The 23778-nt window shown below is 39.4% G+C and overlaps 4 protein-coding genes across 4 annotated transcripts; all 4 read right to left on the bottom strand.

The window, feature by feature from the left end:
- Positions 1-98: 98 nt before the first annotated feature.
- LOC311256452 (extracellular calcium-sensing receptor-like) lies at positions 99-9629 on the bottom strand (the record flags this gene model as incomplete). Its single annotated transcript, XM_084351533.1, has 6 exons — positions 99-1012; positions 1723-1846; positions 2024-2251; positions 2419-3213; positions 3356-3653; positions 9397-9629. 6 exons carry the CDS (start codon positions 9627-9629, stop codon positions 99-101), a joined length of 2592 nt encoding a protein of 863 aa, XP_084207659.1.
- Positions 5446-9350, bottom strand: LOC311255686 (extracellular calcium-sensing receptor-like; the record flags this gene model as incomplete). The annotated part of the gene is made up of 6 exons (XM_084350335.1): positions 5446-6356; positions 7294-7417; positions 7511-7729; positions 7891-8685; positions 8878-9175; positions 9334-9350. The coding sequence occupies 6 exons, from the start codon at positions 9348-9350 to the stop codon at positions 5446-5448; spliced, it is 2364 nt and encodes a 787-aa protein (XP_084206461.1).
- Positions 9630-12101: 2472 nt separating the features above from the next.
- On the bottom strand, positions 12102-15955 carry LOC311256454 (extracellular calcium-sensing receptor-like; the record flags this gene model as incomplete). Its single annotated transcript, XM_084351535.1, has 6 exons — positions 12102-13015; positions 13519-13642; positions 13839-14066; positions 14245-15039; positions 15206-15503; positions 15729-15955. The coding sequence occupies 6 exons, from the start codon at positions 15953-15955 to the stop codon at positions 12102-12104; spliced, it is 2586 nt and encodes an 861-aa protein (XP_084207661.1).
- A 955-nt stretch (positions 15956-16910) lies between these two features.
- LOC311255841 (extracellular calcium-sensing receptor-like) lies at positions 16911-22674 on the bottom strand (the record flags this gene model as incomplete). Its single annotated transcript, XM_084350494.1, has 6 exons — positions 16911-17812; positions 20241-20364; positions 20549-20776; positions 20936-21730; positions 21895-22192; positions 22442-22674. 6 exons carry the CDS (start codon positions 22672-22674, stop codon positions 16911-16913), a joined length of 2580 nt encoding a protein of 859 aa, XP_084206620.1.
- Positions 22675-23778: the final 1104 nt, after the last annotated feature.

A 23778-nucleotide genomic window follows, 5' to 3' on the forward strand; every position in this document is an offset into this window, starting at 1 on the left:
GCCAACGGTGGACTCTCAATCCAAGCCCACAAAGTGTAGACCTCTGTTTCTAGTCATTTTAAAAAAAACAAAGTAAAGGTTGTTTTTTTTTTTTTTTTTCAGAAGGATTTAGGTGCAACCTTTCCCATCATATTCTTTTTTGTATTCTTCTCTGGTTTCAGTAAGATAATATAACATTTTGGAATAAAAATACAAATGAGCAGTCCAAAACTTGAAGCCAGAATAGCAAATATCTCCACAGCAACACTGAACTTCCCAGGAGAGCTGACATACGCTGGGATAAAAGTCATCCATACTGCACAGAATATCAGCATGCTAAAGGTGATAAATTTAGCCTCATTGAAATTATCAGGCAGTTTCCGAGCCAGAAAAGCAAGAATAAAACACAATATGGCCAGAAGTCCTATGTACCCAAGTACAGCCCAAAAGCCTACAGCTGAGCCAAGATCACACTCTAAGATGATTTTCTCCTTGGACTCTTTAAAATTGTTTAAGGGAAAAGGAGGAGAAATAGTTAACCAGAGGATACATATGATAACTTGTACAAGAGTGAAACCCAGAACACTGAGTTTCTGCTGTGCAGGCCCAAACCATTTCATCACATCACTACCTGGAAGTGTGGCCCTGAAGGCCATTAACACCACTATTGTTTTCCCCAGAACACAAGAGATACAGAGGACAAAGGTGATGCCGAATGCTGTGTGTCGCAGCATGCAGGACCACTCAGAGGGCCGGCCGATGAAGGTCAGAGAACACAGGAAACACAGACTCAAGGAGAAGAGCAGCAGGAAGCTCAGCTCAGAGTTGTTGGCCCTGACAATAGGAGTCTGTCTGTATCTGAAGAAAATGAACGCCACAACAGCAGTCATGCATGTTCCAAAGAGAGATGCTGCAGTCAGCAGTGCTCCCATTGTCTCTTCATATGATAAAAACTCTTCCACCTTCTTTACACAGGCATCTCTTCTCTCATTTGACCAGAACTCAGGGTCACATCTCACACAGGTGATAGAATCTGAAAAAAAAAAAATAAAGTAGGTGAAATTACTCACTACATGTGTCTGGTTTTGTATCTGTCACATCTTTCTACGCCTACTAGTCTGGCAAAACAGAACTGACAGATCAGCTTTCTCGTATCGGCCTGAAGGATTTGGAGGTTTTAAGTAGAAATACAGGTTGAATAGGCATCATTCATTGTTGTTAATTGTTTTGTTTTATTTGTTTAATTTAATTCAAAACTCTTTCACCTCTAGCGTTTTTAATAGTATTGTGATATTAATTTCAGTAAGGGCTTCATAATCAAATAAGTATTTATTATTTACATTTTTCTGGCCTGATCACTCCTAGTGGTTGCACCAAAATAATACACTGTGGCTGACAATGCATGCCACAATCCCTCCCTTTCAGGCTGAGTGGGCTTTTGCACTGAAAACAACACAGACTGCCCCAATCTTCCCATGAAATTTCTCATTTTTAAATAAATAATGAAATTGTAGTTGTTTCAAATCGACTTGATTCACTTGTAGCCCTTTCTGATTTTGTTCAGGTTATTTGATGCATCAATTTTTGATGTCATGACATTCATTTTGGGGTTGCTTTAAAAACAACATATTTGCTATATAATCCGTGCAAGAATTCCTCCCAAAGACTTGGAATCACATAACAAAAATATGCCATTTCTTAAAACTTTTAGACATTCTTGTTTTGAATGAAATATTACTGCACCTGCGGTGCTGCTTATTTCTCCCTCTGCACATCTTAAACAGTCATAGCAGCAGACAGGCTTTCCTTTCTGCAGGACCTTGCGAGTTCCAGGGGGGCATTTCTCACTGCAAACTGACAAAGGCACCTGCATGAGCAAAATGACATTGAGAAAAATATATGTGCATTCACTTTGACAAGGTGCTGTCTTTGCAACAATACATTTTTTCATTTTGATGCATTAAAACAAAACATTGTTATTCAGTAACAGTAACTATGAACTTTTACTTTAATTTAACATGACAGTATTCACATTGTGGGTTACCTTTTGTGAGTTCTGTGCCCAAACTAAAGACTTGTTATGCAGATTCAGCTGTTTATCTGCAGGTAAGGATGAATCATGAAGACCAACTGTGACAAAGTCCACAATGCCATTTTCTGTTGGCTGCCAGTTTATGATTTCATAATTTGCTGCTGGGTCTCCATTCTCGTTGAAGTAAACCTCATCTCCTTCTTTTGTTTTGAAGTGAATATTTTTAATGTGCTGTAAAATCTGAGAAGATATGCATCAACATAGGTCGTTATCTGACACACATCGTTTAGATGTTTGAACAACATGATACAGACAATTTTGATTTTCACATGATTCATCATTTTCTTTGTTCTTGTGAAATATTGTAAAAACAAAAATATTATTTCAGTCTTTGGTGTTCAACTCACCATCAATGGATCTATCTGCACTTTGTTGTTACAAGTTTTATTACAGCTGAGAGTATTATGAAGTGCGTGGGCCACAGCATACACTCCTTTATAAACATTGTAAAAGATAGGCATGAGTGACATATAGGTGAAGCTATTTTGCACTGCAGACACATCTTCATGGCCAGTACATTCTCTCTGATTCCCTGCTGATGACTTTGACTGCGTGAACTTGCAGCTAAATAATTTCTCCCAAAACTCTGTAAACAATTTCTGAATTGTTGAATTTAATGGCTTCACATCTAACATGAACTCTCTCATGCCACTGACATGTGCTTTGGGGATGGACAGGCCAATGGCACCATCCAGAATGTGATGCCTGTCCATGGCTGCAGTTTGGGAATCAAAGATCCAGCTCTCACTGCCTACCCACTGGTACCCAGTCAAGTTGTGGTGAGACAACTCAGGTATTAGCACATCCATATCCTTGTGGGAGAGAAAAGCGACAATCACTTTGGAAGTGGAAACTTTTATAATTTCAATTATCTTTTGTAGTTTGTCTGGTGCATCTGTTCTGAAGACAGGTACAGAGTATTCTAAACAGATGCCCAACTGCTGGGCAGTTTCTATGAATATGGCCATGCCATTATTGCCATAATCATTATTTGACCTAATAGCTCCAACCCAAGTCCAACCAAAGTGCTTGACCAGCTGGGCCAGGGCTCTGCTCTGGTAGTAGTCACTGGGTATTGTTCTGAGGAATGATGGGTACCTGGTTTTATCACTGAGGCAAGCACAAGTTGCAAAGTGGCTGATCTAAAAGAAAGAAAGATTACATTTGAACACAACAGATACGTTATTTACACAGCACTCTACAATTTTTCGAAAACTACTTTTCTACGGTCAGCTGGAAGATTTACATAATTTTGCGATTTCAATTATGAAAAATCTTACCTACCATTGGGATATGAAACGGTCCAATGACAGTAGCTATAGCCATGCAAGGAGAGGAAGAGGTCTCTCCCATAATGGCCTGCACTTGGGCAGGTCTGGCACACGGTGTCTCAGATGGTGCAGTTATGGCTTGATTACCGTTAGCCAAGGCCAGTGCAACTCTCACTCCCCTGGCAATGGAGGCACAGGCATCATAGATCTTATAGCCCAGAGAGATGCCAGGCAGTAATTCTGTGCTGTTATTTATCTCCTCTATGGCAAAGAGCATAGCCTGGGCAAACTGGAACCCTCTGAAATTCAAACTTGATGCAGACCATTTTGAAAAGTTAAAATTGCAAAAAAAAATCCTTAAAATAGAAGAAATAACATAGTAAATGACCATATTTGATCATTTTCATACAGCGTGGAAGGAATATTCATGATGTTTAAACTCAGTTTGGTAACTCCATTTATCTGTACACACTTCCTCTTAGATAATTGAAATCTAAGTAGAGCTTTATGCTATAATTTACCTGGTACATTGCAGTGGCAGTGGTTTGTGCATGTAGGTATCCTGTCTGTCTTTCCAGCTGCTGTGGAAAGAGAAGATTCCACCCAACATGATGTCTCCATCCTTGAAAAGCTGTGGATTCTCGTGATCCCCTCTCCGCCTGCACACAGGCTCCTCAGCATGAGTGAAAGATGCCACCAATAATAGCTGTAAGAGTGCCCAACCCTGTTCTGGCCATCTCTGAACAGACGTCATACTGTTTGAGAGAACTGAACTGCTGAGTGTTAATTTCAAAGTTTGCACTGGTACATATACATTTTGGAGCACCACAAAAAAATAATGACAGTGATGTTTAATCTCTGTGGACCTAAAAGGTGTGGCAAGAGGAAGGAACATGAACAAACAGAAAGAGTTTCAGGCCTTAGCCAATTTTAATCATCTGAACTGTGAAGAATATTTATTTGTGCTATTCAACAGGTTTCCCTTTGTTATGAGTTCATAATTTAAATTTAAACAGCAGAAAACAATGAAATAATGTATGTGCACTCTGCCACCCCCTTATGTTGTCCATTGCTGTTATCTTGATGATTAAATGTCAGACAGAGTCTGTTTTATTCCACTAGGTCACTAGCTTAGCATTAATGTTTAGCGGGAGCAGTCCACGGCAAGAACAGGTGCTGTTATAGCAGATGCAGTTAGCTTGTTAATCCTTAATACTTTAATTGTGTGGCTCTTCTAGACTTTGCAAATTTTAGTGGAATGAATGGCTGGGTTGATGACAGTGAAACAAGTCATTTTGCGGGGGTTGTAAAGGTAAAAAAAATGTATCCACCATTTTACAGATGCTTCTTTCACAATGTTAGCTTATGGGAAAAAGTCTTTTTGGGCCCCAGTGCATCACGTGACGATGTAATTTCATAGTTTGGCTGCTACAAATTTCTTCAAAGACTAGCACTCATCCTGGGGGCCTGGTTGCCACATGATACATCACCTCACTACTTGAAATAACAACTCCAATCTTAACCATTGAGGTGTACCATATTTAAGAAATGGTGCACCTCGATGGTTAAGATCTATTCTGAGCTCTGCTCTTCAGGCCTAACCAATCAACTCTACAGCTCATAGCATGGCTTTAAACATTCCAACAACAAGGGGAAAGTTTTCACAGTTGAAGTCAAGTCTCAGGAAAACAAATAAATTGAGTCAAAGGTGTTTTTTTGTCTGTGAGACTCCGGATTTTATTATTTCATTATAGTTTTATGAACTGTATTAAATGTTGTGAAATCAGGAATTAGGTGCATGTCTTTGTACTTGATTAAACAGTGCATTGATTGTGGCGACTGTGGCTGAGAAGGTGGTGGGGGTCATCCACTGTTAACAGGGTTGGAAGTTCATTCCCCAGCTGTGTATGAATGTATATTACACAGTATTCAATGATTTCTTTGCGATATTGTATGTCAAAAATGAAATGAAATACAGGAACAAAATGCAAGTCTTCAATGAAATGAAGATAAATGACCAGCTGACAGCCTGATTAACAATCTATTATCTCAAAATTAAAGGGCACTTGAATGCCTTTGCTACCATATTATTTCAAGTTTTTATTATGGTTTTGAGGCTCCCTTCCCCATCATATTCTTTTTTGTATTCTTCTCTGGTTTCAGTAAGATAATATAACATTTTGGGATAAAAATACAAATGAGCAGTCCAAAACTTGAAGCCAGAATAGCAAATATCTCCACAGCTACACTGAACTTCCCAGGAGAGCTGACATACGCTGGGATAAAAGTGATCCATACTGCACAGAATATCAGCATGCTAAAGGTGATAAATTTGGCTTCATTGAAATTATCAGGCAGTTTCCGAGCCAGAAAAGCAAGAATAAAACATAACATGGCCAGAAGTCCAATGTACCCAAGTACAGCCCAAAAGCCTACAGCTGAGCCCAGAGCGCACTCTAAGATGATTTTCTCCTTGAATGTTTTAAAATTCTTGAAGGGAAAAGGAGGAGAAATTGTTAACCAGAGGATACATATGATAACTTGTACAAGAGTGAAACCCAGGACACTGAGTTTCTGCTGTGCAGGCCCAAACCATTTCATCACATCACTACCTGGAAGTGTGGCCCTGAAGGCCATTAACACCACTATTGTTTTCCCCAGAACACAAGAGATACAGAGGACAAAGGTGATGCCGAATGCTGTGTGTCGCAGCATGCAGGACCACTCAGAGGGCCGGCCGATGAAGGTCAGAGAACACAGGAAACACAAAGTCAAGGAGAAGAGCAGCAGGAAGCTCAGCTCAGAGTTGTTGGCCCTGACAACAGGAGTCTGTCTGTATCTGAAGAAAATGAACGCCACAACAGCAGTCATGCATGTTCCAAATAGAGAAGCTGCAGTGAGCAGTGCTCCCATAATCTCTTCATATGAGAGAAACTCTGCCTCCTTCTTTACACAGGCATCTCTTCTCTCATTTGACCAGAACTCAGGGTCACATCGCACACATGTGATAGAATCTAAAAAAAACGATATTGAAGCATGTGTTAGACTTGCTCAGTATGTTTGTATTGTTTTTTGCCTATGTTGCATCTTTTCTGTGCTTGCAAACACTAGATGATTACCAGATACTTGCTCAGGACAGTTATCTTGTTTTAATCTTTATGATGCACCTTTTAAAGCACACAAGACAGACACTACATGATAATCAGATAACTTATTACCAACTTATGAACTTCGAGACAGCTACGCGGTATCGTCATGAATTACTGGGTTCTTAGAACATACAGTATAAATATGTTTTACTCCTTTCTTTTTGTTAATTGTTTTTTTTTGTAGTTTGTAATGTCTAAGCTTGTTATTTTTTTCTGAAAATGGTATCATGCTTTAAATGTTTTTTTTTCACATGTCAATTTGTTGTCACTGCTCTAGCACAAACACAATTTCATCCTCTCTCAATGTAATTGTTTCAGTTTAAGAGGATGGTCAGCAGATGAAGTCAAAACTACCTGTATGCAATGATACCACAAGGAGGATATGAGAATATACCTATGGCCTTTTTTTCTCATTTGAGTGAACTCACCATTTTTATAACTTTTCACAGTAAATTTTTGAATCGCAACATTGCAATAATATTTGAATCAGTTACTTTATATGGAATCATTTGTTAAGGAATCCCTCATTGTGGCTGAAACAAATAATACACTGCTGCTGACAATGCATGCCACAGTCCCATCCTTCTCTTCCCATGGATCTGACCCAAGAAGTCTGAGAATGAAGGGCTGAAAACAGACAACCACCATTTTTCTATAAACAATGACATCAGGGTCATTTTAAATACACTTGAGTTCCAAATGTTTTATTTGACCTTGATATGCATTTCCAAAACTATGCGTAAATGTATGTTGCTGACAGCTTTCAGATTCTTGTTTTGTCTTGCATTAAATATTACTACACCTGCGGTGTTGCTGATTTCTCCTTCTGCACACCTTAAACAGTCATAGCAGCAGACAGGCTTTCCTTTCTGCAGGACCTTGCGAGTTCCTGGTGGACATTTCTCACTGCAAACTGACAACGGCACCTGCATTGACAACCAAAGATGAGGATACAATCAAAATAACTAATATTTCATAAATATAACAATAAAATCTGCAGTGAGCAGATTGTATCTTACCCGTTGTGAGTTCTGTGCCCAAACTAAAGACTTATTTAGTAGATTAAGCTGTTTGTCTGCAGGTAAAGATGCATCATGAAGACCAACTGCAACAAAGTCCACAATGCCATTTTCTGTTGGCTGCCAGTTTATTATTTCATACTTTGCTGCTGGGTCTCCATTCTCATTAAAGTAAACTTCATCTCCTTCCTTTGTTGTGAACCGAATCTTTCGTATGTGCTGCAAAATCTAACAAGACATGCATCAATGAAGGGCATCATCTGAAAAAATACCTTGTAGTTCTATTGTCTAAACATGACAGACAACATTTTCCCCAAAATTATAACCAATTTCTCTGTAAATGAGGCATAACGTAAAAACAATGAATTAACTTAACTCACCGTAAATGGATTTAGCTGCACATTGTTGTCACATGTTTTATTACAGCTGAGGATATCATGAAGTGCATGGGCCACAGCATACACTCCTTTATAAACATTGTAAAAGATAGGCATGAGTGACATATCAGTGAAGGTGTTTTGCACTTCAGTCACATCTTCATGTCCAGTGCATTCTCTCTGATTCCCTGCTGATGACTTTGATTTCTTCAACTTACAGCTAAATAATGTCTCCCAAAACTCTGTGAACAATTCATTACTAGATGAACTGAGTGGCTTCACATCCAAAATAAACTCTCTCATGCCACTGACATGTGCTTTGGGGATGGACAGGCCTATTGCACCATCCAGAATGCGATGCCTATCCATTGCTGCAATTTGGGAATCAGAGATCCAGCCCTCAGTGCCGACCCACTGGTACCCAGTCAAGTTGTGGTGAGACAGCTCGTGTATTAGCACATCCATATCCATGTGTGAGAGGAAAGCGACAATCACCTTTGAAGTGGAAGCCCTGATAATGTCAACTACCTTTTGTATTTTGTCTGGTGCATCTGTTCTGAAGAAAGGCACAGAGTACTCCAGACAGATGCCCAGCTGCTGGGCAGTTTCTGTAAATGTGGCCATGCCATTATTGCCATAATCATCATTTGATCTAATAGCTCCAACCCAAGTCCAACCAAAGTAATAGACCAATTGGGCCAGGGCTCTGCTCTGGTAGTAGTCACTGGGTATTGTTCTGAGGAATGATGGGTACTTGGTTTTATCACTGAGACAAGCACAAGTTGCAAAGTGGCTGATCTAAAAGAAAAAAAAAAAGAAATTATATTCTGACATAAGGATTTTAAAATAAACATTTACAAAACAAATCACAATTCTTAAAAAAACAACAAAACAGAAAACAAAAACACTTTGGTTTAGACCAGCTTCAAGAATTACAAAATAATATTTTTTGTTCACATGTATAATTCCATTTTAACTATTGTTACCCACCAGTGGTATATGAAAGGGTCCGATTACTGTAGATATAGCCATGCAAGGAGAGGAAGAGGTCACTCCCAAAAGAGCCAGTACATTGTCTGGTCGGGTACATGGTACATTGGAGGGTGCAAATACCACTTCATTACCAGTGGCTGAGGCCAGTGCAACAGTCACACCTCTTGCAATGGAGCCACATACATCATAGATCTTATATCCCAGGGAGACGCCAGGCAGTATGTGTGTGCTGTTATTAATCTCTGCTATGGCAAAGAGCATAGCCTGGGCATACTGGAACCCTCTGAAATTCAAACTTAATGCAGATAGTTACACTTTAAATAAATATTGTTGAAAATGCAACCATTTTCTCCTTCAAATTAAAAGACTGGCACAGAAAATCAAACTATTTGATGTATTAATGCACAAGAATATCTCTTTTTTTGCTACTCAGTTTGATGACATTGTTTATACCTATTTTGTATCTGCATGAATTAAATATTCTAAATCTAAATAGATTTCTTTGGTGTGTTTTACCTGGTGCATTGCAGTGGCAATGGTTTGTCCATGTAAGTATCCTGTCTGTTCTTCCAGCTGCTGTGGAAAGAGAAGATTCCCCCCAACACAATGTCCCCATCTTTAGATAGCTGTGGATTCTCAGGATCCCCTCTCCGCCTGCACACCGCCTCCTCAGCCTGAGAGACAGACACCACCAACAATAAGTGTAGGAGCACCCAACCCTTTTCTGGCCAGCTCTGTGTCGACGTCATAACATCTGAGAGAGCTAAAGTATCTTAATGTTAATCCAGAGTTTGCTCTGATATTTATACATTTTGAAGCAGCATAAAAAATAATCATAGAACAGTGATGTAGACCTTTGAGGTGGAGTGAGAGGAGGAATGTCCCCAAACAACAAAGGATTTGTGGCCGTCTTCTTTTTTACACATCTTAATATGTTGTCAGATACCAATTTTCAATTGTTTTGTTCATAAGCACACAATCATGTTGATTGATTAATTATTAAATAATTGAAACACTAAAAAACAATGCAGGATAAGGGTGAAACTTCCAAGGTTAACTGAAATGGCCCACTGATTAATTTATTTTGTTAACCTGACTTTTGTTTTATTTATGTTCTTTGGACCATTTGACGGCATTGCAACAGGCTTCATAAACAACCATGTAATGTCGCAATCATAAAAGCAATTGAATGTTGGAGCGTCTTCACACATCTAGCCAAGGCTGTAGGCATGGAGTCAATGTGCGGAGTAAAACATTTTAAAATGTTTTTATTTGAATTTCTTGCCACTATAAAGTATTCTCACCTCTTCTCCTCTGGTCATAATGTGTTCTTCGTTTTGATAGCATTTTAGCATAACATTGCAAGATGATAACCATTCATAAAACTGAACTTTTTTCACACATAGAACTGCAGTACACAATAACTAAAACTGTAATAGTAAAAATAATTCAAATTTGTTAAATTTAGTTATCACATTTGCTAATGAGTATTAGGACGGGGTTAGGACGCTGACAATCCTTTAAGTCCTGTAAGTTGAGGGACGGGGCCTTCATGGATCGGACTTGTTTGTACAGCACATCCCATACATGCTCGATTGGATTGAAATCTTGGAAATTTGGAGGCCAAGTCAACACCTTGAACACGGTGTTTACTTGTGAAACTGTTCTGTGCGTCGAGGGAAGACTTGATTAGTGTGTTTGACTTTGCTAGCTTTGCATCAGTTTTTAAATGTTTGCTTGTATGAAAGCTATGGTTAGCTTCAAACATCACTGGCAAATGTGAACTCAGAGTAGGCTTTTATGATATTGTGGAACTTGACACTCTATTGTCTGTATTCAGAGAGACACAAAAGGACATTCAAAATACCCAATGATGGAAAAGAAAGACAAAAGCACAATGTAAGCACAATGGGATTACATGTGAAACTCATGGGATTGCATGTTAGACACATCAAAAAGTCATCAACCAGGCCTCACTGACAACTGTACAAAAACACATATTTCTAACTTTATTCACGGATTTGGGTGACACTGGACCATATTATATATATATATATATATATATATATATATATATATAGGACATTGGAGGGAAAACCGGAAGACATCTCATCCATATAATATGGATGAGATGTCTTCCGGTTTTCCCTCCAATGTCCTCCGGCTAGTCTGCCTGAACCCTCGGTGATACACAGAGTGGCTGTACTTGCTGGTAAATAACCATTAACAGTAGCTAACTAAGCCAGGCTCCAAGTGAGCAGGGCAGGTGTCGGTACCAAACACAAACTGCTGTATAAGACCAACTGTGGCCAGTTTGACAACAGGAAATCCAGGAGGGGGGTGGGTTACAAAGTTTAGCTGCTGTAAGATGGCATTACAAGTTGGCTCTGTCTTGTAACAAAAGAGGAGGCTTTACGTTGATGGGCTATTAGAGGGACATAAACATCACCTTGAAGGGCTTTAATTTGGTCAAACTACAAATTGACATGAAATGTGCAAATTTGTGATCAGTGTCAGTAGTCGGATGGGTGAGTGTGTCATACGGTGTGTGTAAAAGTAAGAATGAGCACATATTATACATGTGGAAAGCTAGACTTTCCACGGGGTCTGGCTCGGTGAAGGAGAGAGAACTAGAACTAGAACCTGTTAACTTTATGTGAAACTCATATGAAATCTTGCATACAGAAATACTTGTGGGTGTATACAAGAAGTGTTAGTGCTTACATTTTCTATGAAATGTTTTATCCAATTAAACACAAATGTAAACTTGGACTGTAAGCTGTCATGTTAGATGGTTTAATGCTCTACATGGGTTTAACATGGCTTTCACATGAAATCCAATAGGTTTCACAAGGGAATTTGTATGGGTTTAACGTGGACATTCACATGGGTTTCATACTGTATGTAGTCCCAATCGTTTCACATGTAATCGCATAGGTTTCACATGGGTATTTACATGTGTTTGCTCACAACCTTGACACCAAGGGCAAACCATGAACATGTTGAGCTATCTGCTGGTGGTATGAAAATAACAGGCGCCATGCAGTGACTGAGCAAAATATTTTGCACATGTGCTCTACATGGTACCTCATGTCTGAAACAAATGCAAAATAGATGTATATTTGTAGTTATTATTATATTATTATCTTATTTATGTGTGTATCTCTGTCTCTAGCTCTCTCTCTCTCTCTCCCTCTCTCAAAGACAAAAGAACATAATATTCAGAATGATTTTGGTGGCCCCTTCCCCATCATATGCTTTTTTGTATTCTTCTCTGGTTTCAGTAAGATAATATAACATTTTGGAATAAAAATACAAATGAGCAGACCAAAACTTGAAGCCAGAATAGCAAATATCTCCACAGCAACACTGAACTTCCCAGGAGAGCTGACATACGCTGGGATAAAAGTGATCCATACTGCACAGAATATCAGCATGCTAAAGGTGATAAATTTGGCTTCATTGAAATTATCAGGCAGTTTCCGAGCCAGAAAAGCAAGAATAAAACATAACATGGCCAGAAGTCCAATGTAACCAAGTACAGCCCAAAAGCCTACAGCTGAGCCCAGAGCGCACTCTAAGATGACTTTATCCTTATAGAGTAACAAATTCTTAGAAGGAAAGGGAGGGTTGATTGTCAGCCATAGTATGCAAATCAAAACTTGTATCAGAGTGAAACCAAGGACACTGAGCTTCTGCTGTGCAGGCCCAAACCATTTCATCACATCACTACCTGGAAGTGTGGCCCTGAAGGCCATTAATACCACTATTGTTTTCCCCAGAACACAAGAGATACAGAGGACAAAGGTGATGCCGAATGCTGTGTGTCGCAGCATGCAGGACCACTCAGTGGGCCGGCCGATGAAGGTCAGAGAACACAGGAAACACAGAGTCAAGGAGAAGAGCAGCAGGAAGCTCAGCTCAGAGTTGTTGGCCCTGACAACTGGAGTCTGTCTGTATCTGAAGAAAATGAACGCCACAACAGCAGTCATGCATGTTCCAAAGAGGGAGGCTGCTGTAAGAAGTGCTCCCATAATCTCTTCATATGAGAGAAACTCTTCCACCTTCTTAATACAGGAATCTCTTATTTCATTTGACCAGAATTCAGGGTCACATCTCACACAGGTGATAGAGTCTGAAAAATAAAATTAGAGCCTGTGTTAGACTTGCTCAGTATGTTTGTGTGTTTGTTTTTCAAATAAAAGCTCATGGACTGTACTTCATACCTGACTTACAAATGTCTGTTCTTCTCAATCATATTTGTTTTCCTAAAATAGACTGCTACTGACAATGCAAGCCACAATTACTTCATTCTCAACCACAGATGTGACCCATGATGTCTGAAAATGACTGGGCAGAAAACAATATAGACCGTTAGGATCTTCCCAGTGATTTCTTAGTGGGCATATAAACAATGAAATTTGTGTAATTTCACATAACTTTGTGTTACATTCACAGTGGGCCTTTAACCTTGATATCAGATTTCAGACTTCTGTATTGGTATTTTTTTAGGATAATAGATGTCTGAAGTAATGATTGACTGATATAATGACATTGTTTTTCTTATGGTTTGCTTAAAAAACTATTTTAAAATGTGCATGTGAACATGACAACTTTGAGCACTGAATATTACTACACCTGTTGTGTTGCTGATTTCTCCCTCTGCACATCTTAAACAGTCATAGCAGCACACAGGCTTTCCTTTCTGCAGAACCTTGCGAGTTCCTGGTGGACATTTCTCACTGCAAACTGACAAAGGCACCTGCATGAACAAAGTGGCAATGAAAAAAATCTATTGGCATTCATTTTGACAAGGTGTTTGTTATGCAAGCGTGTATGATTAATTTTAATGCATCAAAACTGATTATTTTGCTACTAACAATGACTTTTAACTCACACACTTTCATTAATTCAAATAGACTTTCAATAACAATTACACTGAATGTGTGGGGACTAACCTGTTGTGAGTTCTGTGCCCAAATTAAAGACTTATTTTGCAGTTTCAGCTGTTTGTCTGCAGGTAAAGATGCATCATGAATACCAACTGTGACAAAGTCCACAATGCCATTATCTGTTGGCTGCCAGTTTATGATTTCATACTTTGCTGCTGGGTCTCCATTCTCATTAAAGTAAACCTCATCTCCTTCCTTTGTTGTGAAGTGAACCTGTTTAATGTGCTGTAAAATCTAAAGATATACATCAATGTAGATCATTATCTGACAAATATTTTGCAGGCGTACAGCATGACATACAAATTGCAACAATTTTCTTTAAAAAAATTTGAGTATTTCTTTTGTTCATCACACTTAATGTACAAAACTATAAGTAATTAGGTAAGTTTAAGTAGTTTGTTGTCTAACTCACCGTAAATGGATCGAGCTGCACCTTGTTGTTACATGTTTTATTACAGCTGAGAATATTATGAAGTGCATGGGCCACAGCATACACTCCTTTATAGATATTGTAAAAGAGAGGCATGAGAGACATATCAGTGAAGCTGTTTTGTACTTCAGTAACATCTTCATGTCCAGTACATTCTCTCTGATTCCCTGCTGGTGACTTTGAAAACATAAACTTACAGCTAAACAATGTCTCCCAAAACTCTGTAAACAATTCGTCACTGGATGAATTTAGTGGCTTCACGTCCAAAATGAACTCTCTCATGCCACTGACATGTGCTTTGGGGATGGACAGGCCTATGGCACCATCCAGAATGTGATGTCTATCCATGGCTGCTGTTTGAAAATCAAAGATCCAGGCCTCAGTGCCCACCCACTGGTACCCAGTCAAGTTGTGATGAGATAACTCCTGTATTATCATATACAACTCTGTGGGGGAGAGGAAAGTGACAATCACCTTGGAAGTTGAAGTTTTGATAATGTCAACTATCTTTACTATTTTGTGAGGTGAATCTGTTCTCAAGACAGACACAGAGTATTCCAGACAGATGCCCAGCTGCTGGGCAATTTCTGTAAATGTGGCCATGCCATTATTGCCATAATCATTATTTATTCTAATTGCTCCAACCCAAGTCCAACCAAAGTACTTGACCAACTGGGCCAGGGCTCTGCTCTGGTAGTAGTCACTAGGTATTGTTCTGAGAAAGGATGGATACTTGGCTTTATCACTAAGACAAGCACAAGTAGCAAGGTGGCTGATCTGAAAGAAAAAAAGAAAAGAAATCATATCCTAAGATAAAAATATGAAATATACAACACTTACACAGCACAGTATTATTCTTAAAACCATTTTTAGCTTTGACAAATAGATGCACTCAATAATTATTTTTGTTCAAAAATATCATATTTTTATCAATCTTACCCACCAGTGGGATATTAAAGGGTCCGATGACAGTTGATATAGCCATGCAGGGAGAGGAAAAGGTCCCTCCCAAAATGGCCTGCACTTGGGCAGGTCTGGTACATGGTGCCTCAGAGGGTGCAAATACCACTTCATTGCTGTTAGCCAAGGCCAGTGCGACCGTTACACCTCTGGCAATGAAGACACAGGCATCATAGAGCTTATAGCCCAGAGAGATGCCAGGCAGTAGGTCTGTGCTGGTATTGATCTCCTCTATGGCAAAGAGCATAGCCTGGGCATACTGGAACCCTCTGAAATTCAAACTTTATGTGGACAGTAATAAATAGTTGAAATTGCAACTAATATATCTTCAAAATAGAAATATAGTATGAAGTAAAAGCATTTGAAGGCATTAATACACACAAGGAAAATGTATTTCAATCCTCAGTTTGACAGACATTTTTTTTTTTTTTACCTGTTTTGTATCTCTACTCAATAACTCTTAGATATTTGAAATCTAAAAAGGTTAGATTTGCCGGTTCATTTACCTGGTGCATTGCAGTGGCAGTGGTTTTTGCATGTAGGTATGCTGTCTATTTTTCCACTTGTTGTGGAAAGAAAAGATTCCTCCCAACAAAATGTCCCCATCCTTAGATAGTTGTGGATTCTCTGGATCCCCTATCAGCCTGCACACTGGCTCCTCAGCCTGAGAGAAAGACGCCACCAACAACAAGAGTATCCATCCCTTCCCTGGCCCCCTCTGTGTAGACGTCATGTTGTCGAGGAGAACTAAACCACTGGGTGGCATCACATGTAGATTAAATCAAAAGCTTGCACTGATATTTATACATTTTGGAGCAGAAAAAAATACTTGGTAATGTTTTATCCGTGTTGACAAAACGGGTGGGTCGAGAGGAGGGAGGTGCCCAACAAGATTTTGTGGGGCTTAAGTTTACTTTAAAGGTTGAGTGTATATGATTTAGGGGGGGGGGGGGGGGGGGGGCTACTGGTAGAAATTAAGTAGATATTTAAAATCATGTATTACTTTTCAATTTTATATTTTCATTTGTATTTTATCATCAGAAAACAAAAGTCATGTTTTCATTACCGTAGAATGACCCTTTTACATCTACAAAGGGCACAGTGTGCGCCATGTTGTATTGCCATGGTTCTACACGAGCTCCGAAACACTGACTGTGGAGAGGGTCTTTCATATTTTTAGCAGCCAATGTAGTTTCTCCTATATGCTTGCTGAGAGAAGACATATTCATTTGGTTGCAATCTGCAACCTCACCCGTAGATGCCACTAAGTCCTACACAACGGTCCTTTAAATACTATAACAATATGTAAACAGATACAAACTTGGATTTGTGCTCCCCAAAAATCACATCATGTCAAAGCAAATTTTATTTATATCACCCAAACTCACATATCCCAATTTTCCTCAGGGGACTTTATCATCTGTGCAGTGTATAACACCATCTGTCCTTATACCCTCTTTACAGTGAAGAAAAAGTCCCACAAGAAAAAAAATCACATAGCCAATGAGATGGGGGTCTCCCAGGATGTACAGACATGTAATACCATGGTGTACAATGCAATGCAAGCATTCAATAAAAAAAAGGGCAGATCTCTACCTGAATGGTCCTGTTAACAATCTATTATGTAAAATCATAATAGGACTAGAATACCTTTTCCACAATATTAATTTAAGTATTCATAACGATTTTCATGCCCCCTTCTCCATCATGTGCTTTTTTGTATTCTTCTCTGGTTTCAGTAAGATAATATAACATTTTGGAATGAAAATACAAATGAGCAGTCCAAAACTTGAAGCCAGAATTGCAAATATCTCAACAGCAACACTGAACTTCCCAGGAGAGCTGACATACGCTGGGATAAAAGTGATCCATACTGCACAGAATATCAGCATGCTAAAGGTGATAAATTTGGCTTCATTGAAATTATCAGGCAGTTTCCGAGCAAGAAAAGCAAGAATAAAACACAACATGGCCAGAAGTCCTATGTACCCAAGTACAGCCCAAAAGCCTACAGCTGAGCCCAGATCACACTCTAAGATGATTTTGTCCTTGAACTTTTTAATATTTTTTATGGGAAAAGGAGGATAAATTGTTAGCCAGAGGATACAAATGACAACTTGTATAAGAGTGAAACCCAGAACACTGAGTTTCTGCTGTGCAGGCCCAAACCATTTCATCACATTACTACCTGGGAGTGTGGCCCTGAAGGCCATTAACACCACTATTGTTTTCCCCAAAACACAAGAGATACAGAGGACAAAGGTGATGCCGAATGCTGTGTGTCGCAGCATGCAGGACCACTCAGAGGGCCGGCCGATGAAGGTCAGAGAACACAGGAAACACAGACTCAAGGAGAAGAGCAGCAGGAAGCTCAGCTCAGAGTTGTTGGCTCTGACAATAGGAGTCTGTCTGTATCTGAAGAAAATGAACGCCACAACAGCAGTCATGCATGTTCCAAATAGAGAAGCTGCAGTCAGCAGTGCTCCCATAATCTCTTCATATGAGAGAAACTCTGTCTCTTTCTTTACACAGGCATCTCTTCTCTCATTTGACCAGAAGTCTGGGTGGCATCGTACACATGAGATAGAGTCTGAAAAATAACAACAAATCATGGGTTAGATTTGTTCAATATTCTGTTGTCTACCGTTGCTATGGAAATCAATGTCTAAATCTGTATTTAATTAGTGTGAATGCTGCAAGCACACTATTGTTCTTCTGGAATTTATTAAAGTTTTTATTATTCCTCTTCCGTACTTTTTTCGGCCTGCTTCTTTGAGCTACAGAAACCATTCAACTATGACTTTTTAAGGACATGATGGCTTGTATTTTTGGCGTTTCTATCCATTATACTTTTGGAAATATAAAGCTTTTTCCACAAAATTTTTCCCATTCATCCTTATGGGGAATTTTTTAACTTTCATTCTGCTACTACTTCAGCTCACGTTCAGCTAGAGAAACCGTTCAGATATCAAAATGTTCGAAGCTCCCTGCTCTACTCTGAGCTCCTCACCCTACCTCTAAGGCTGAGCCCAGCCACCCTATCGAGGAAACTCATTTTGGCTGCTTGTATCCGCCTTCTCGTTCTTTCAGTCACTACCCACAGCTCATGATTGTAGATGAGGGTTGGAACGTAGATGGACTGGTAAATCAATCCTATCACTAGTGAACAAGACCCTGATATTCTTAAACTCCTTTGCTCGGGGCAGGAGATCACCCCCCAACCAGAGGCGGCGATCTACCGTTTTCCAGCAGAGAACGATGGCCTCAGACTTAGAGGTGCTGACCCTCATCCTGACTGCTTCAAACTAGGCTACACACAGCCCCAGTGCCTGCTGGACGTCACAGACTGAAGAAACCACATCATCTGTATAAAGCAGAGACACAATTCTGATGTTCCCGAACTGGACACTCTCCTCACCACAGCTGCGCCATGAGATCCTATCTATGAATATCATGAACAGGACTTGGAAAAAGGGACAGCCCTGGCGGAGTCCAACCCCAACTAGAAACGTGCCTAACTAGTGCTGAGTATACAGCTCTCACTTTGGTTATATAGGGACTGGGTAGCCCATAGCAATGGGCCCAGTACCCCATACTCTTGCAGTGCCCCCCACAGTACTCCCTTGGGGACGCAGTTACAGGCCCTCTCCAAGTCCACAAAACACATGTAGACTGGATAAGCAAATTCCCATGACCCCCTCAAGAACATAAGTTGAATGTGCTCCAAGAACATAGAACATTACCTGATAGGACAGTTGACAAAGGTAGGGGGACATAATTGTTCAAGTACTGACCGCACACTTCTGCATAGCCATAGCTTTGTGCAGCTTAGTAAGCAGGCCAACAATCCCATTCATGTAGTTTCTGTCAGGGAAAATGGCCTTGCCAAGAATGGAGCTCAAAAGAGAAACCAGCGGAGAGAGGTCTTGATCCAACAGAGGGAGCGAGCTGCAGGCAACTCACTTCTTACCATGCATGTTTTGTTTGGCTGCTGGTATATCATCTTTTAAAATCAATAAGGAGGAGCACCTGCACTGGTGTGGGGCAATCCATCACATCCTAGTGTGTGAAGGAGCGATATAGCAGGTCCTTCCTTCCTGCTGCTGTTAGACTGTAGCACTGCTCACAGTAGACCCCCCACACACACAAAATCGATTTCAGAATGTGAAATCTCATCATCCCAATGTGCAATTTCCCAATGAGCAGTTTCTTTGTCTCAATGTGCAATGGTGTAGATATTATCGTCAGTGTGTAATACTGTAAATATTTTTGGAGTTTTTGTTTCTCATTTATATTTTTTATGGAGAACACATTTTCTACATCCACTTTCTCTGACAGGCATTTTTCTAGAGCAATTCAGAAAAAGAACAATCTGTTTGTTTCACTCCAAAAAGGCAACAATTGGACATGCTAAAGTTGTGGGAAGAAAGCTGTATCTGAACACAAAATACTCAAAACTCAGATCGAACTGTCAGACTAGGCGATTTTGATCAAATATGGATCAGGATTCTGTAACTGCATTGCCTATGTCTCACATAAAATGTTTAAAGAAATATTTCAGGGTTACTGTTGTGCTGTAATATGAGACTGTTTGTGACCAGGCGGCTGTCATTTTGTGCCATACTTAACCTGAACTCAGATCTAACAGTTACATTCCGGTAGATTCTTTTACTACATTGACTATTTCTTTATTCTTCATTTCTTCTTTATTTCTTTCTGGCTATTACTGCCATCTTGAGAACAGACACAGAGGAAACGGAGGGGCTCACATGCACTGACAAGGACACGCCCCAGCCAGACCAGTGCCCAAAACAAAGAACAGACAAGCTTGGATTACAAAACACACAGAGGGAATGTGATGTCATTCTCTGCTCAGGATGCCATTACTCCACTGTATCTTCACATAGCAAATCGTCTTTGTTACTGTATTAATGTTCAAATCGCACATATTAATGTTAAAAATTGTTAAAACATGACTAGTGTTTAAAAATAAAGGTCTTGCGTCAATATTACTACACCTGTGGTGTTGCTGATTTCTCCCTCTGCACATCTTAAGCAGTCATAACAGCAGACAGGCTTTCCTTTCTTTAGAACCTTGCGGGTTCCTGGAGGACATTTCTCACTGCAAACTGACAACGGCACCTGCATGAACAAAATGACTGATGAGAAAAATGTATGTGCATTTACGTTGACAAGGTGTTGTCTTTTGAAGTATCTGTTGCTAATTCTGCTGTATCAAAACCAAATATTATGCAACACAAACAATAATATATACAATTAGCTCAATTCAAATACACTGTTGTTTTGTGATCACATGGGTGCTTACCTGTTGTGAGTTCTGTGCCCAAACTAGAGACTTATTTTGTAGATTCAACTGTTTGTCTGCAGGTAAAGATGCATCATAAAGACCAACTGTGATGAAGTCCACGATTCCATTTTCAGCTGTCTGCCAGTTTATAATTTCATACTTTGCTGCTGGGTCTCCATTCTCATTAAAGTAAACATCATCACCTTCTTTTGTTTTGAACCAAATTGTTTTTATGTGCTGTAAAATCTAGGAAGATACAGTATGTATCAGTGTAATGTGGCTCACAAATATTTTATAGGCATATTGTCTGTAGTTTCAAGTGTTTTCCTGCTCAATTAACGTGTCTCCATGTAAAAAAAAAAAAAAAAAAAGATATACAAATTGAATATTTTGTGTTCAACTCACTGTAAATGGATCTAGTTGCACCTTGTTGTTACATGTTTTATTACAGCTGAGAATATTATGAAGTGCATGGGCCACAGCATATACTCCTTTATAAACATTGTAAAAGATAGGCATGAGTGACATATCAGTGAAGCTGTTTTGCACTCCAGTCACATCTTCATGTCCAGTACATTCTCTCTGATTCTCTGCTGATGACTTTGACTGTTTGAACTCACAGCTAAATAATGTCTCCCAAAACTCTGTAAACAATTCATTACTAGATGAGTTGAGCAGTTTCACATCCAACATGAACTCTCTCATGCCACTGACATGTGCTTTGGGGATGGACAGGCCTATGGCACCATCCAGAATGTGATGCCTATCCATAGCTGCAGTTTGGGAATCAAAGATCCAGGCTTCAGTCCCTACCCACTGGTACCCAGTCAAGTTGTGGTTAGAAAGCTTGTGTATTACCACATACAAATCAGAGGGAGAGAGGAAAGTGACAATCACTTTGGAAGTGGAAGACTTGATAATGTCAACTATCTGTTGTATTTTGTCTGGTGGATCTGTTCTGAAGACAGATACAGAGTACTCCAGACAGATACCCAGTTGCTGGGCAGTTTCTGTGAATGTGGCCATGCCATTATTGCCATAACCATCATTTGTTCTAATAGCTCCAACCCAAGTCCAACCAAAGTACTTGACCAACTGGGCCAGGGCTCTGCTCTGGTAGTAATCACTGGGTATTGTTCTGAGGAACGATGGGTATTTGCTTTTATCACTGAGACAAGCACAAGTTGCAAAGTGGCTGATCTAAAAGAACAAAAAAAAAAAGGTATCCCAATGTACACATATAAAATATTTGCACAGCAAACTACCGTTCTTTTAAAACTCCTTTATGCTCTGACCAGCTGGAGGAATTATAGAATAATCATTATTATTCACAAACATCCTACATTTTAACTAATCTTACCCACCAGTGGGATATGAAAGGGTCCAATGACAGTAGCTATGGCCATGCATGGAGAAGACGAGGTCTCTCCCATAATGGCCTGCACTTGGGCAGTTGTGGTACATGGTGCCTCAGAGTGTGCAACTACTTCTTCATTACCATTAGCCAAGGCCAGTGCGACCCTCACACCTCTGGCAATGGAGCCACAGGCATCATATATCTTATATCCCAAGGAGATGCCAGGCAGTAGGTCAGTGCTGTTATTAATCTCCTCTATGGCAAAGAGCATAGCCTGGGTATACTGGAACCCTCTGAAATTTAATCTTGAGTGGACAGTTTTAATTAGCTGGAATTACAACCAACTTGTCCTTGCAATTAAACAATAGCAAAGTTAATAACATTTGATGGAATTAATACAAACAAATATATGTATATATATATATATATATATATATATATATATATATATATATATATTGAATACTCATTTTGATAAGTCTTTTATAACTGTTTTGTATCTGTACTTATGCATAAGTATTTTAAATCTACATAGATTTCTATAGTATTATTACCTTGTGCATTGCAGCGGCAATGGTTTGTCCATGTAAGTATCCTCTTTGTCTTTCCAGCTGCTATGAAAAGAGAAGATCCCCCCAAGCATGATGTCCCCATCCTTAGATAGCTGTGGTTGCTCAGGATCACCTCTCCGCCTGCAAGCCAGCTCCTCAGCCTGACAGACAGACACCACCAACAACAGCTGTAAGAGGGCCCAGCCCATCTCTGACCACCTGCGTGTGGACGTCATACTGTCAAAGAGAGCTAAACCTCTGGGTGGCATCACATGTACTTCACTGTATATTGAAAGCTTGCACTGGTATTTATACATGTTACATGCAACAGAAAACATAACAAATGAACAGTCACATTTTATCTCAGTGGACATGCAAGGCCGACGGAGAGGAGGGAGGTGCGCAAACAAAAAACATCCTTGAGGTCTTATTTCAAATATCTTTACTGTATATCCTGTCAGATATAAATATCAAGTTGTGCTTTATAAATCATTTCCCCTTTATGAATGAATTATTGCAGTGCTCGTTCAAAATGTGTCATGTGACATCCAATGTCTGGTTAGGCTTTTAAAATAAAATTAGCTGACTAACAGTTCACATATTATGATATAATGTGACTTTTGGGCTTTTACTAACAATGTCAAATAAATTTTGGTTAGGTTGGTGAGGTCGTTGAATAGGTCTAGGCACAAAAAAATATTAGTCACCAACACCACTCTAGGGTTCAACTAACTACGTTCAGTCTCGGAACTTGCATAACTTCACTTACGCCTTTCCGTATGTTAGAGGTCATATTATGCTTTTTGGGTTTTTGCCTTTACTTTATTGTGTTATGTAGCACGTAAAAGGTCTGCAAAGTGAAAAAGCCCATGCCAAAGGGAGTCACTCTTCCACAGAAAACCCTGCTCCTGAAGTGCCTGAAACGCCTGGTTTGGACTCTGGCCTTTACTTGCATAACTTGGCTCACTGTGTAACAGGTGTTTATATATATATACATAGTTTTTATATATATATATATATATTAGGGCCGGGACTCGATTAAAAAAATTAATCTAATTAATTAGAGGCTTTGTAATTAATTAATCGAAATTAATCGCATTTTTAATCGCATATAAATATTTGACCTGAGAACAGTGAACAATTTTTTTCATATGGGTTTTAGTATACCATTGAATAATGACTGAATACATAAGCTTAAGCAACAAAACATTGTTTATTTTTTTTTCAAGGTGGTACCTAACCAAGACCAACAGACTAGGGATGCAAATTATCGATTAATTCATTAATCGTTAGTTGATGGACCTCATCGATCGATTAACGATTACCTGATGAGATGCAAT

The sequence above is a fragment of the Pagrus pagrus genome (assembly GCF_965226575.1).
Source record: "Pagrus pagrus genome assembly, chromosome: 4".
NCBI classification, from domain to species: Eukaryota; Metazoa; Chordata; class Actinopteri; order Spariformes; family Sparidae; genus Pagrus; species Pagrus pagrus.